General features: G+C 33.4%; 2 protein-coding genes across 2 annotated transcripts; one reads left to right on the top strand and one right to left on the bottom strand.

Moving 5' to 3' along the window:
* Positions 1 to 1193: 1193 nt before the first annotated feature.
* LOC143593653 (putative protein phosphatase 2C 9) lies at positions 1194 to 5275 on the bottom strand. Its single transcript, XM_077073218.1, has 6 exons — positions 5092 to 5275; positions 4810 to 4931; positions 3735 to 3974; positions 2707 to 2983; positions 2437 to 2591; positions 1194 to 1433 (listed from the first exon to the last, which is right to left on the bottom strand). Exons 2-6 carry the CDS (start codon positions 4840 to 4842, stop codon positions 1296 to 1298), a joined length of 843 nt encoding a protein of 280 aa, XP_076929333.1. The 5' UTR covers positions 4843 to 4931; positions 5092 to 5275; the 3' UTR covers positions 1194 to 1295.
* A 5982-nt stretch (positions 5276 to 11257) lies between these two features.
* Positions 11258 to 15973, top strand: LOC143593647 (uncharacterized). Its single transcript, XM_077073215.1, has 4 exons — positions 11258 to 11346; positions 11540 to 12252; positions 12321 to 12605; positions 15834 to 15973. The coding sequence occupies exons 1-4, from the start codon at positions 11258 to 11260 to the stop codon at positions 15971 to 15973; spliced, it is 1227 nt and encodes a 408-aa protein (XP_076929330.1).
* The last annotated feature ends 289 nt before the right edge of the window (positions 15974 to 16262 follow it).

A 16262-nucleotide genomic window follows, 5' to 3' on the forward strand; every position in this document is an offset into this window, starting at 1 on the left:
TTTAGCTTAATTAAAATATGGCATTGCAAGGTTTTTGTATGTTAATCTAAGGTTGGTCATTGAAGAAATATGTTGATTTTAGTCAAGGTGACCCAAATTGTGATTTTGGTGATAGGTTAACCACATTAGCCAACAATAGATGATGAATTTGAAGTGTCTAAAATATTTTCATAAGTACTTCAAAACTAAATAAAAATAATTTTGTGTGCATGGATATCGACTTATTTTGGAGATTTGGATACCAACATGTCAATTATTTGGTTGAAAAGGGTGATTTTGTGAAACCGTAGTGTAAGCTCACTCAAAAATCAAGTTGGCAAGTACATCTCAGATGAATGTAACAGATCATGATAAGTGAAAATTAGTCAGAAGAATTTAGATATTGAATGTGATGTTAGAAGTACCCTTGTGTGAATTGTATGAAAATATATTTGTTGGTGCATATATGCACAATATAAAAGGGTTTATTTTGATTTTATTAAATATTCAAACATGTCTATATGTTTCCCTAAATATGCATCCCATCAACCATGATCAAGTCATTACTTAACAAGTGGAATATCAAGCATCAAAATAGCAACCAACAGCGGCACACATGGTTCCCGGTCCAAACATAAATCAGCAGTCAAATTTCTGATAAACATATAGCAAGCCATAAACAAAAAGACCATAGTCGTATGTATGGTCAAACCGTGAAGAAACCATGCCATACGTACACAATTTTTCAACACTCAAAACTTATGATTCAATCAAGTCAAGTCATCTATGACTGCAAGATCATCCATTCATCCTAATTATATAGATTAAGCATAAAATATATACATATAATTATGGTTCTAACGCTTGAGGCGTTAATCCCTTTCATGGTACCTTGATTCTTTATTAGTGTACAAACTGAGCTTGCGTCAAACTCTTGTATACTTATGAACATACGTCAACACACGAAACATCACTATGTGTTGACACGTTGAGAGGTCAACAGGTTCTTGGTAATCTGACATTTAAAGATCAAATCTAATAAAACTGATTGTGTGTATATTATATACACTCAAGAAATCAAACAATAGCAAACCTTACAATCTTCAATACAAGAACTTCAACTTCTTACACAGAAACTTAAAAAAGAAAAAAAAGAAACAAAAAAGCAAAAGATGAGTCAATATTATATATGTAATAATATAGCAAGTAACTTAGCTACCTTTATGAGCAAACTTCAGATCCTTTTTTGTACTTAACCCCCCAATGTACACCTTATACTGCACATAGTACTACCAACCACAAGCACATACCTTTCTTCAGTTAAACCGAACCACAATGCATGAGATGTCATCTTTGCTTTCTCTATTCAACGCTTCAGCAGCTAGTTCCTTTGCTGCCTTCTGTGGGTCCCGGATCTTTATTGCTATGTCCACTGCCTCTTGGTTTGTCACAACCTTGGGTTAACAAGAACAAAGAAACCTCGGTTATGGAAGATTGTTTACTTTCTGAAAACATCGGTTGTGAAAGATTGTTGACTTTTTGAAACATTCGTTATAAAAATTATTGGCTTATGAAACATTCATTATAATGATTGTTGACTTATTATTCATCGGCTATAAACTGTTGAATTTTGAAACATCGTTCCGAAAGACAGTTGATTTTTTAAAACATCGAGTATGAAAGATTGTTGACTTTTAGAAACATCGGTGATAAAAAGATTGTTGAATTTATTAAAACATCAATGCTATTAAAGACTGTTGACTTTTTAAAAAACATTGGATATGAAAGATTTTTTACTTTTAGAAAACATCGATGATAAAAAGATTGTTGAATTTTTTTAAAACTTCGATTTTATTAAAAATTGTTGACTATTTAAAAAACATTGGTTAAAGAAGATTTTTTACTTTTTAAAACATCGGTTATAAACGAATGTTGACTTTTTGAAAGCATCGGTTATAAAAGAATGTCGACTTTTTGAAAACATCGGGTATGAAAGATTTGAAAACACGAAGCATGAAAGATTCACTTTTTGAATACATCGGTTAAGGAAGATTATTTTTTGAAAAGATCGGTTATAGAAGATTGACTTCTTCAAAACATGGGTCATAAAAAGTTAAAATTGAAAACACCGGTTACAAAAGATTGACTTTCGAAAAAAAAACGGTTATCAAAGATTCTTTTCTAAAACATCAATATGAAAGATCGGCTTTTTGAAAATATCAGTCATGAGATTAATTTTTTGAAAACATCGGTTGTAAAATATTTATTTTTTGAAAACATCAGTTGCGAAAGATTGATTTTTGAAACATTGGTTATGAAAGATTGTATTTTTTTTTTGAAAACATCGGTTATGAAAGATTGACTTCACGGAACATCCGTTATGAATGACTATTCACTCTTTGAAAACGATCACAGGATATATAAACAACAGTTAATACTTCTAGAAATCCTAAGTACCTTCCATAAACCGTCACTCGCAAGGATGAGAATTTCTGTATTAGCATCAATATCAGCATTTGTGACATCAGGATCAGACCGCAAATGATTCTTGAGATTCTTGTCTCCAAACGCACGTGAAACAGCTAGCTGCCCATTCACTCTGGCCACATCTCCTACAATATTATCAAACAAATGTCCATAACTCCATATATTAAACCATAATTAACTAAACAAAACTTGTTTTCCCAAGTAAAACGCAATACTAGGATTGACCACATATATGATTACCTGGCATATTGGAAACAAAACCGCCTCTATTTTCAATGCTACCCCTTTCAGCACTTGGTTCATGATCAACACTCATTTGAATTGCCTGCCCGTTTTTAGACAAAACAGCACGAGAATCACCAACATTCGCTACCCATAATTTACGACCGTCGATTACAATTGCGGTAACTGCAGTAGATCCGCCTCTTCCCAGGTCAGGATTATGCGATAGAATCGACGCGTCGGTTCTTTCATAAGCTTTAAACAACGCAGTGTTCGGATCCGTCCAAAACTCATTCTGAAAATTTTATATGAATATTTAAAAAAGATATGTCATTACAGTTACAATTTATAAAATGCAACATTTATTTAACTTGTTTTTTTCTTAATTACAAGTAGTAAATGTAGCTAAAAGATAACAGGTAAAAATGAATTTAAGATGAATTGGATCCCTTTTAAGCAAATGAGGTCAAGTGGGTCAATCCCTAAACACATTTTTGTCCATTTTTATTAATAACTAAATGCATTAATTATTAGTTATGAAATCCAAAATTATTCTTCATAAGCTTTAAACAATGCGGTGTTTGAATCTGTCAAAAACTCATTCTACTAGAATGCAAAATGTATAGAAAGTAGACAATAATAATTCGTCATTTCAGTCAAGATTTATGAATTACAATAATTATTTAATTTGGTTTATTTTTAAAATTACAAGTAGTAAATGTAGTAAAAAAAAATAAAACCAAGAATGTAAATGGGCAGTAGGTTGGATAACGGGCCAATGAATTTAAAATGGAATTGGTCATTTTTTAATGGAAGCGCTGGTCGATCCAACACATTTTTGTTCATCTTTTTATGAATAATTAATGCATTGATTGCTAGTCCCACACCAAAACACTACTATTTCAATAATAATCGAAGTCTTTGCATAAACAAGAATTAGGAAATTGTATGCATTAGACTCTCAACGATTAAATGTGTGTGCGTGTGTTATCATTATAAAGCAATAAATGATTGATTTTGGAATATGAAGAGCAATAGAAGCTAACCTCTTTTATGATATTAGAGAACAAATGTTTTTGAAGATACGCAGGCACGCTATCTCCTAGATGACCGTCATATATAGCAAAAAGTCCGAGTTCGTGTCCTTGATGAGACATAAATTTGGCCACATGGTAATCTTCCATTGGATGATTAGCTTTCCCTTTGACCAAACTAAATCCATATTTGACCGTCCCTTGGCGGCCCCGCCCCTTTCCGGTGCCATGTGTCAATTGACCTCCCGAGAGCTAATAACGACAAAAAAAAGTTATTCGTTTTTAACTCATTAAAAGTTTGCTAACATAACAAACCATATAAATAGAATTATTATGCAATTAAATAGCGGCTCGATGAACGTGAACGCATTATTATAAAACGACAAGTGACGTAATCTCACAAAATTTAAATTTTCAATGGCGGCCAAATCAAAATGCTGAATTTAAGAAAAATCCCACAATGTGATGCATATAGCAGGCAACTATTGAACCCACCACAACTATAATGTCAAAGTTGGCAACTTTTTGAAGGTTTCAGCTTTGACCAACTTCCATCTTATGAAAGTTTGACATGGCACAAAATTATGTTTGACTATTAGTCAAATGTAAGAATTATGAAACAAACTTCAGTAAAAGGAAACTTACACCAATTCTTAGTGACACTAATAATAATACAAAATATATATGTAATTATGGCTTACAAATTTGCAAGAACGAACATTGTAAGTCGTAAGTTTTACGCGATGATCTAAAATAAAACTAATTAATCTAGATTACTCACAAAGGTCATGAATTTGATAATGAAATGAAGCCTACTTAAAAACCCTAACTTGAAGTCTTGATACATCAAAATCCCTAATTTAAAACCCTAATTTGATTTTTATGAAACCCTATATACAAAAATTTAGGGGGAAAACATAGAAAATAATTTTGAAAATTAGTAACATACATACATGATTCATATATTAAAAACTGCAATTGTCACACCGAATTCACTTAATCAAATTTATAATGAAAAAAAATAACTAGTACATAAAATTAATAAATCCATTAAAATATAAAACCATGAAATTTGAAGCAAAATCACCTTTGAAGCAGAACCACAGCATAAATTACCCATATAGTAATTCAGCTTCCCTCACAGCTTGAATCTACAGCTTAACATCTACCTCTTTCTTCCGCTAAAAAAAAGCCCTAAACTTTCAATACCTGTATGTCACCAAAACATCAAGAATCATAGCAAAAATATAAAATTTTTAGATCATCAACAAAACCCACCTCCCAAATCAACAAACAAACAAAACCCAGATCAAAAATTTTGCAAAATTATTGAAAAATGAAGAAATGGGTATGTTGAAATAGAGCTTACCGATCGGAAAAGAGTAGAGATTGATGTGAAAATGGATAGCTGAGAAGGGTTTTGTAACCGTCCGTCCCTTAGAAGAAGCACAAAAGAGGGTGAAATGCTGCCAAAAGGCTTCTTGGCCTTTGACTTTCTTGTATGTGTGACGACTTTAATAATTAATTTCTTTTTATTTATATTTTTATCATCAGACCAAATCAAGGGATTCATGTTTTTATGTTAGACACTTACCTTTTTTTGTTTCTTGGGTTTCTCATAAGCTTTTATTTATGGTTAATTAATAACAGATTTTTATTTTCAAAATAAGGAAAAAGTAGCGACATTGTCAAAGACTCAAAATATCAGAAATTATAGATATTGAATTTATTGTTACCTTAAGTCGTTATAACTTCGGTCCTAAAATGAGTGATCGTTAATTTTCACCGTTATTTTTAATGACTATTTTAAGATTTATTCGAAATAACAAAAATTACCAATATACACCTTTTTATCTTCTCAGACTTGTAGGGTGATTTCCCGGTGATCCAAAACTGAAACAAATTTATATTTATCTCTAAACGGTGAATCAAAACCCTTATTCAACCATCTCCACCCTTTAGCCACATTCTCGCAACTTCAGATGCACCACAGTCAACATCAGAACTATAATTATGTAGATTTGAGTTTCCAAGGTGTCTTTGACGACCTACGGTAATTCATAATCCACAAAGTGAAGGGTAGCATGGAGAAATGCGATAGTGGAGTTGGATTTGTGTGGTAAACTGAAAGGGATGATCGGATTGGTTGCGGGATAGCCAAAGAATTAACGCAAATTGTGATTCCTAGTGACCGGTTGTGACATCCTTTTCGAGTGTAACTCACAGGAGGCGGCTACCAAATGCGTTATGAATGGTCGGGCCAAGCTGCCAAAGTGCTCGGCAATGACCAAATGCTTACCGATCATGTGACGGGGGTTGGAAATGGTTGTAAGCGAGATGTCAAGTGTGTTGTTGGTCGTAAGATGGATTGTCAGGAAAACAACTTGAAAATATATTTATTACTTATGTAATTTCAGGTTATATAAATTAATAATTCGTTTTAAACTAAACGTTTATTCGTAATAAACATTTATTTAAGTATTTATTTATATGCATATGCATGTCACTTAATAACGATAAATATTTAATTATTATAAATATAATCATTTCTAAAATATTACATTCACATTATTGATCGCATTAGTATGGCATTAGTATGCCTAAGCCTAAGATTAACATATTAATTAATGATCATTTCTCCTTGTGTGATCCTTTAGGATCAAACCTCATTAACAGTGTTATCATATATTGTTAGTTTTTTTGATGATTAAGTGTAACCAGTTTCTTGAAGACTTCATAGGATTTATTATTCGCATACAACCCATTCTATCCAATTTTGAATTCCTTTTACGGCGGTGTTTCTCATATTTCAAAGCATACACATGAACTAAGAATCAAACTTCTAATCTCTTACGAGGAAGCTTTAAAGAAAATCCATGACCACCCATACCACAATAAAGATTGACGTATATTGTCAGTTGATATATAGATTCTAACAATTTAACCTTGAAATTAATTTTCCTTTCTTGAACGACAACTTCGAATAGTATGACAACCCCCCACCCCACCCCGAGTTCACATGGGGAAGCCTCAACCAACGTCGACCAGTATGTTGTCGTTTTAGTCGAGCCCATCTGGCATCAAGGTTGGCGAGCGTTCAAAGAAAAACCCTATGGAAAGCGACACTTCCATTAGGCTTGAGGGAACCCCTCAATTGGAGGGATCAAACTTTGGTCTCTCATGGGTAAACCCTTAAAGCATCAATCTAACTTAGGACAAAAGATTAATTGAGCTAGACATCATTTGCCCTTAAAATTAATTATTAGTTGCTTATTCTTCCTTTGTTGTGGCTTGATGGATATATATACTTTTTAAAAATCTCTAATCAACATATCTGCTAAAATAAATTTGATTTATGTTGAAATCTCATGTTTAACCTAAAAGTTTAATCAACTTTTGTTCTATATTTAACAAATAATAGTTTTTGTTTGAGATATTTAGAACTTCAAAGTGTTACCTAAAAGAGAGAACGTTGTAAAATATTAACCACATTTAAAGTTACCTTTTAGATAAGCTTAATTAGGTTACTCAACTTTCAATTTATGTTTTAAAACGAGCAAGACAACTACTATATCATCGTAATTGATATATTTGCTAATAAAAAATGTTGGTTTTAATGACATTTCTGTTATTTATGAATATACAATATAAAAGTAAAATTATAGTACTAGAACACTCACTGAAAGTTGAGGTGGTCTAAGATTGGGAAGTTTAGTGATCTAATTGAGACGAATTGAAAGTTAAGTAGCCTAATTGAGACAAAAAAATAAAAATAAAAATTATGAGTGACTTAGTTAATACAAACTTAAATCTTGTTACTGTTCTACGACGTTGTCTTTACTTAAAATACCATAACCAGTAATTTAATGGTTATTGTTGTGATAGATCACCTTACAAGTATTTTAGAAAATAAAAAAACATTAGTGTTAAAGCAAATCTATATAAAATATTTGCCGGTAGAAAACTACAAACGGTGGGCAAATAAGCCTTGTCATTATCATTAACCAACCACCTAATATTTCTTTTACAAAACTTAGATTATTGTTCTTAGTTTCTTACAACATTGAATATAATCGTTTTATTATATCTAATGACGTGTCACATGAGTAGCTTATAAACTATTAGTGGTGTCATGGACTATGTATAAGAATGATCAGATATGTTTGGTATAAGGATATTTAGAGAGTGGGGGCTTTCACATACCCTTGAGAAGTGTTAGGCTTACAAAAACACTCCATGTTCTATTCACAAATTAAATTTTAGTATTAAGCAAACTTCCCATGTTGCGTTTTAATGCTTTCGGTTTTCCTCCCTTATTAGTGTCAGCGACATGCTTCTCTCGTCTACATGTCACCGTAGAAAGCTTCTAGCTTTTCACGATGCCTCCCTCATACATTTCTCATCATTAAGGTGCTGTTTGTTTTTCCTCAGAAGGACTTCTCCACCTCTTTTGTCTGCACTGAGAAGAGGGCGCGCAGACGTTGGGCTCTGCAGTGTGTTTGTTTTTCGAAGACGTTTCATTAAAAAACGTCTGCGCGCCCTCTTCTCCCAGAAGTGTTGGTATTATTACTTCTTTAACCTCTTCTACACATTTTATCGAGACCGATCATCATCCTCCTCCTAACCCTAACTCCACTCCTCCTCCTCTCCACTGCCGCCGGCCGCTCCACTCACCAAGCCGGCTACCTCCACACCGCCGGCCGCAACCCGCCGGCTACCTCCACACCGCCGACGCTCCACTCACACGCCGCCGCCGCTCCATTCACCACGCTGCCGCCGCTGCTCCGGCATCTTCTTGAAAGTAATGATTCATTTTAGGGTTATGCTTTCTTTCTATTCTTTTCATTTTAGGGTTTCTATATACGTGTTGTGAATTTGGTTGTTGAGTTGATATTGGATTGATTGTTGGTTGTTGAGTTGATTTTAGGGTTTCTTAGGTAAAATTTGGTTATTGAATTTGGTTGTTGAGTTGATATTGGATTGATATTGGATTGATTGTTGGTTATTGAATTTGGTTGTTGAGTTTCTATATACCTCTTCTGTCACAAACAATTCAACATGAATGAGATACTATAAACACAATTAAACAGTTTATTGATTAATTAAAGTAAATGAAATACTATAAACAGAGTGGAGGATAAAGGATTGATTAATTAAACAGAGAGGATGAAGGATTGGTTAAATACAATTCAACTGCATTTTCTCAAATAATATGTTTTTGTTTTGTTGATCTGATTCATTTGACAACTTGCTCGGTGAAGTTCTGTTATTTGCTTTGAATTCATAGGTTTTGTTGATTTTCATTTGATATTGTGATTTTCCTTATAGTGTTGCCTACTTTCCATTGAGTACTTGAGTTTCTATTGGCTGAATTGGTAACATTTGAAAACTATCAAGATTTTAGTTATTGGTTATTTTTATGCAGATTCATTACCAGTGGATGGTTACTTGTGGTGGTTACGTTTATTCTGTGTGGCGTTTTTGTTATCATCAATAAGTAAGTTAATTTTATTGATTTCAAGCTTAATTTTAAAATATAATTTATTATAAATCTTTTTACCTGTTAGGGTGTTATAATATTATGGCTAAAGTAGTATTGTTGATTTGAATGCATAATGTATGTTAGATATTTTACAAATAGTTGAAAAAGATTTTATAAACTTTTAGATTTCATGGGATGGAGGGAGTACAGATTATGAAACAGGAAAATTCCCAAACTAACCATTTTGACCAATAAGTTTGACAAAATAGTTACGACTCTTTTATTTTACAAAAGGATCAGTTGACTTTTGTGTTTTTAGTTAAGAAGTGTTTCAGCCAACTAGAAACTTTCACATGGCACACCTTGTTGTGTCAGCGCAGCGCAACAGATTTGACCTGGTGCAACAGGTTTTCATTTGGCGCAGGAGAATGGATCCACCGTGCCAGATGGAAATCTGTTGTGCCAAGGAACATTTGTCAAGCACCGGTTGAACAGGGATTTTTTTAAAGTCAAGGTTATTTTGTCAAACTCGTTGGTTAAGTTGCGGTTTACCTGGTCCCACTGGTTGGTTAGCAAGGTATTGGTTAGCGTTTAAATGGTCTCCATTGAACTTCCCCATAGGGTATAATCATGAATGAGAATTGATAAATATCTGGTTTTTATTCATTAGTTGAGAATGCTAGTTTGTTAGGATCATTGATTGTTTACATGGCCATCCTTGTTTTCACAATACTGTTTCCTATACGTATGAAATTTGTCAATCATATTTAAACTTTAAAGGACAACTAACGGTTCTTTTATTAGACACAAACTATTTTAGCTTTGAACTTTTGGTCTAACAGGAATATAATTAACATAGTAACTGTTTTGGTGCTAAAATTTTCTAATCATTGTAAAGAAGTAGAGATGGTAGCTTTTTTTAAACCATCTAGCAGAACAAGTGAAGATGATTGAAAAGGATAAGAGAAGTGTAAGCTAGAGAAAAAATAGAAACAGTTATTAATATTTTTAGCTATGCAGTTAAATCGGTCAATATATCGGTGATATATCACCGATATATCGGTTATCAGTCATAGGTTAACATATCGGTCCATAATATCAGGTTAACATGAGAATTGTTGTTTCTTGTTAGTTGATCATAAAAATGGTAGAGAAACAACATTGGTCGAATGAGCAAATAAAATGTTTATTAGAAACATGCATTGAAGAGAAAAACGCTGTGGGTAAAAAAGGGTTGAGTTTGCACAAAGAATCATGGGCTAAGGTAATACGGGTTCTTAAGGAAAAGTTTGGATTGGATTTGAGTCAAAAACAAGTCAAAAACGCCTATGATAATCTTAAAGCCAAATACATAGGATGGTTGTATTTGAAAAACAAAACCGGCAACATCTACAACCCTCAAACAAATACCTTTACCTTAACGAACGAGGAATGGGAAGACTTTAAGAAGGTATGTTCATATATTTTTTATTTTTTAACATCTACCTCTACCTTAAAGTCCACCCCTAGTTTATTTTTTAACATCTACCATTATTTTTTTAGGGGCATTCGAAAGCGGCATCCTTAAAAACAACTCCATTAGCATTTCCTGAACTTCATGCACAACTGTTTGATGAGAACATTGCCACGGGGAATCGCAAGTGGACCTCAACCCAAACATCAGTGGTTGGATCATCCTCTTGTCATCGGCTCCAATCGGTCCAACAACTGATGATTATAGACAACACAGAAGATGATGCCTGCACTAGTCCTACTACCGGGCCTACTACCGAGCCTACTTTTGAGCCTACTTTTGAGCCTATTCCTGAGCCTACTCCCGAGCCTACCCCCAAAAGGGCTAAAACCTCAAAACCATCATCATCCGTCACTTTTGAGGATTTAGCACTTCACATGAAAAATGCTTTGTTACATTTGACTAGGGAAAAACCTGAAAAAAAAACGCCCGGTAGTTACAACAGTTGTTGAGTGTTCTGAGAAGTTAAGTTTGGTTGGGTTAGAGCCGACGGACCCTCTATATTTGGTTGCTTTTCATATTTTTGGAATGTCCACGGACATGAGAGAGGCGTGGATGGCATTGCTAAATGTTCCCGTCGTGTTAAAAGGGTGGATCGAGATGACGGCTAAAAATTTAGGACTTTTGAAGTAGTTTTTGTTTTGTTGAAAACATTATTTGTTTTTGGTGTATGTTTTTTTAGTTATGTTGAAAACATTCTATGCTTTTTGGTTAAGTTTAACACATTGTATGTTATTTTATGGCTATGTGACATGGTTGTTTATGCTTTATGATAATGGTTGTTTATGCTTTATGACATGGTTGTTTATGTTTTATTAACAGGTTCATAATGAATAATTATGAGAAAATACTTCTGGTAGTTGTTATGTACTTGTATATCCGCTTTTTTTGGAAGAGGGGTTTGAAACGAAAACGAGACAATGATTCGTCAATGACGGGACATAAATACACGTTAGAGTTATTGCAAGGAAATCCCAAACAATGCATTGAATTGTTACGCATGTCCCGTGAATCATTTGTTCGACTATGTGCACATTTTAGAACAAATTATTCGTTAAAGGATAGTAAACATGTTTCGGTTGAGGAAAAGATGGCTATGTTTTTGATGATAATCGGCTATAACCAACGTTACGTGGTTATCAAGCGTAGATTTCAATACTCAAAGCAAACAATTCATAAATTCTTTCATGAAGTGTTGGATAAAATTATGCTTTTCGCCAAAGATATGATAGTACCAACTTCTTTCAATCCGAATCCAAACATTCCGGGACATAACAAGAGGCTACGAAAGATTTTTAAAGGAGCGGTTGGTGCACTTGATGGGACCTTGATACATGCTGTTGTTCCTACTAGGCAACAAGATTTATATAGAGGAAGGGGAAAGGGTGATTGTTATCAAAACGTATTAGCAATTTGTGATTTTAACATGATTTTTACTTTTCTTGTGGCCGGATGGGAAGGGGTAGCACATGATTCTAGAATATTATCAGAGGCATTATTAGATCCACACGCGCCATTCCCATTTCCACCATCAGGTATTTTTATTGTTTGTTAATTATTTCTATGTTAGTTTAATATTGTAATTAATTGAAAATATTTACAGAGAAATACTATCTTTGTGACGCCGCGTATGCACACATACGAGGATTTATGGCTCCATATCGTAATGTGAGGTATTGGCTTGGAGATTTTCGTCGGAGACGTGCGTTAACCAATAAAGAAAAATTTAATCATGCACATGCAAAACTTCGAAACGTCATTGAGCGTGCTTTTGGTGTCTTGAAAGCAAGATTCCCTATATTGAAGAGGATGACACCATTTCCATTGGAAACACAAAGGAACGTTACCGTTGCATGTTTCGCACTACATAATTTTATTAGGAAACAAGGTTTGGACGATGAGTTGTTTACACAATACGATCAACCCAATGTGTCGATTGGAAATAGTCGTGGGCAAATTGATGCTGATGAAGACGAGGTTGAAGCACTGTGCATCAGATCGGGAATATATGACTCAGTTAAGAGATGAAATTGCTGAGCAGTTAATGCAAAATACGGAATAAATGATTTAAAAAATGTTTGTGGTATTATGAATATTATTTCAGTGTTGTTGACTATTATTTAAATTTTGATGTTGAAGACCTTTTTTATTTATATTTCAGTTTATTTAAATTTCAGCTTATTTTAGCAGTCTGCAGATGTTAAAAAACAAACAGTCTTCTTGTTGCAGACTGCAGAGTTTTGGTCCACCTCTTGTGCTACAGATGTTGGCAGATGTGGTTTCGCAGTCTTCTGAAATTTTACCTCTGAAAAACAAACAGCACCTAAGTTGTTGATTTCCTTCGTTTAGCTTCAAACACCAATATTTGACCTCCATCGATGGTTCCTTGAAACTTAAAGTGTAACATCCATAATTTTATATTTGGTGAATGTTATTACAAAATTTATAGAATATAATTCTTTTACTAGTCATCTGGACTACGAGTTGTGCCAGTTGCAGTTGCTACTCCAACAAATGGTCCCACCTAGAAGATATATCGCATCCAAACACCATAAAAATTGTTTGTACGGTACAAGAAAGTAAAGCACAACAAATATCACAGCGAGACAAAATCAAGCATCAATTGTATGTTTACTATAAGTAATCAATGCACAACCAAGAACACTTATATAGTTCATGGATGACAACATAATATCTAAAGCTCCTTGTTGCCAATTTAAGTTCATTAAACTTTCCAAACCCTTAATTATACTATCTCAAAAATATCATCACCACAATTATACCAATTCGCATGCTAGTTATTTAATAAAAAAACAAATATAATTTTTATAAAATCAGGCTCATATATGTTTTATCTATAAAAGAAAAGGATAACACCCTATGGTTGTAACATATGTTTCAAAAGGAGAGCCCGAATGGATCTCGCACTTGTCATCCTCCCATGTGCCATGCCAACTTGTGGAGAATCTCAAATATTGGTCCGATTTTGACTCAAATCACATTAAATCATCACAGAGCATCATGTTAAATAGTGTGGTTTGGGTTTGCGAATTATAAATGCAATAGTGAATCCACAATAAAGTGTTATTTTATATATCAATCTCTGTCTCACTATCAATATGTAATCAAAAACACCGACGGAGAGAGACAACAACCACCCACATAAATTGTTGCTCCTCTTTTAGTCTCAGTCTCATTCTCATAGTTATAAAACAAAGATCCTTAATTTTAATTAAAGTTGTTGTATTTATACTATGGCCTTCAAAAGAGTTTCAATTTTAAGCACAACAAAATCTTCATTCAATTATATAACATATATGAGAATAAATTAAAATCCTAAAGATACTAAACTTCCAAAATCAAAGAAACCAAAGGACGTTTCAAATGAAATCAATATGACATACCTAATTGCTTTAAACCCTGAAGCAAATTCAACTGACTTTTAATCAATCTCATAAAGATGTCATACAAGTACAAATCAAAAACTACTATCGCTCTAGAAACATTATCGATAAGTTTAAGGATTAGCAAGTAGCAACTTTGCTTCGTAACACTAACAGTGATTTGGAGTAATGGGACGGCGTAAGTGAATACACGAACACTGAATTATAATTGGAGAAAAAAAATCATCAAATGTTAACCTATCAAAAGGAGTAGCCATGTCGTCGTCGTACGATGCCACCATAGCCAATGAAAACCCAAATGTGTTCCACCCGATGAATCTAAATCGCAGGGAGAGGTGTGAGCTATCCTAACAAATCAATCATCTCTTCGATTCATCATTAATTGATGCTTCCATAGCTAATGGACCCACATTAGAAGAATGAAAGTGGGGTGTAAACATCAGGCCTTCCATCGCAACGACAGAATCGTTCTGTGAGTGGGAGATTGGGAAGGTGAGTGGTTGTGACTTGTGAGATAAAGAGTAATATATATGGTAGCTATGGATTGTGCAAAAAGCTTGTAAATCACATGTTAGCATAAAAGCTTACTTTTAGAATTCATTTTGTCGCTTCATGATTGTCGGGTATTATGTTCATATGTTAGTGCGTTAACTGTACGGTTTTAGTTTTTTATTATGCTAATTACGGTACTACATGCGTCTTTATTGCATTACAGGTCACATGTTGTGGCTTGATGAATATATATATATTTAAAATCTCTAATCTAACATATTTGCTAAAAAAATTAGATTTATGTTGAAATCTCAAGTTTTAACCTAAAAGTTTAATAAACTTTTATTTATATATTTAACAAATATTAGCTTTTGTTTGAGATATTTAAAACTTCAAAGTGTTACTTAAAAGAGAGGACGTTGTAAAATATTAATCACGTTTAAAGTTACCTTTTAGATAATCTTAATTAGGTTATTTAACTTTTAATCTATGTTTTAAAAATAGCAGGACAACTACTATATTATCGTAATTAATATGTTTGCTAATAAATAATGTTGGTATTAATAACATTTCAGTTATTTATGAATATATAATATAAAAATAAAAATATAGTATTAGAACACTCACTGAAAGTTGAGGTGGCCTAAGACCCTAAGTGAGACATATTGGAAAGTTGAGTGGTGTTACGGCTCTATTCGAGACAAACAGCGATCTCCAAGAAGAAAAGATTAAGATTAGAAGAGAGGAAAGAAAAAAACTCAGAATTTCAATTGCATAACTTCTCAAACACGCCAATGAACCTGTGCAGTTAAGGCCCAAACGAGTTGTCAAAGTGCCAGCTAAGTTGCTTGATTAAAGGAAAAGGAAATTGGTTACGTGATTGAATGAGAAGATCTTTTATTTTTGGCAATCTTTATTTATGGTTTGTAGTTCATTGTTAAGTTTATTTCTTTTGACTTTTATAATTTTTGAAGATTTGCAAATCTTCATGAATCCTTGTATTTAAAGTTTCGTTGGCGTGTTTGAGAAGTTATGCAATTGAAATTCTGAGTTTTTTTCTTTCCTCTCTTCTAATCTTAATCTTTTCTTCTTGGAGATCACGGTTTGTCTCGAATAGAACCGTAAGACCACTCAACTTTCCAATATGTCTCACTTAGGGTCTTAGGCCACCTCAACTTTCAGTGAGTGTTATTTATTTTTTTGAACGGCGAATTTCACAGTTAAGTTGACTGCAGCTCCCAAGTCGGAGTTTTGGCCCGAGTGGGGCGGTTGTGGCTTCCGACTTGGGAGCTGCGGTCAACTTAACTGTGAAATTCTCCGTAAAAAAAAAGAACACTCACTGAAAGTTGAGGTGGCCTAAGACCCTAAGTGAGACATATTGGAAAGTTGAGTGGTGTTACGGTTCTATTCGAGACAAACCGCGATCTCCAAGAAGAAAAGATTAAGATTAGAAGAGAGGAAAGAAAACAAACTCAGAATTTCAATTGCATAACTTCTCAAACACGCCAACGGAACTTTAAATACAAGGATTCATGAAGATGTGCAAATCTTCAAAAACTATAAAAGTCAAAAGAAATAAACTTAACAATGAACTACAAACCATAAATAAAGATTGCCAAAAATAAAAGATCTTCTCATTCAATCAAGTA

Source organism: Bidens hawaiensis, unplaced genomic scaffold (assembly GCF_021521415.1).
Source record: "Bidens hawaiensis isolate Kalapana, Puna unplaced genomic scaffold, B.hawaiensis_p1.1 tig00042447_1, whole genome shotgun sequence".
Classification (NCBI taxonomy): domain Eukaryota; kingdom Viridiplantae; phylum Streptophyta; class Magnoliopsida; order Asterales; family Asteraceae; genus Bidens; species Bidens hawaiensis.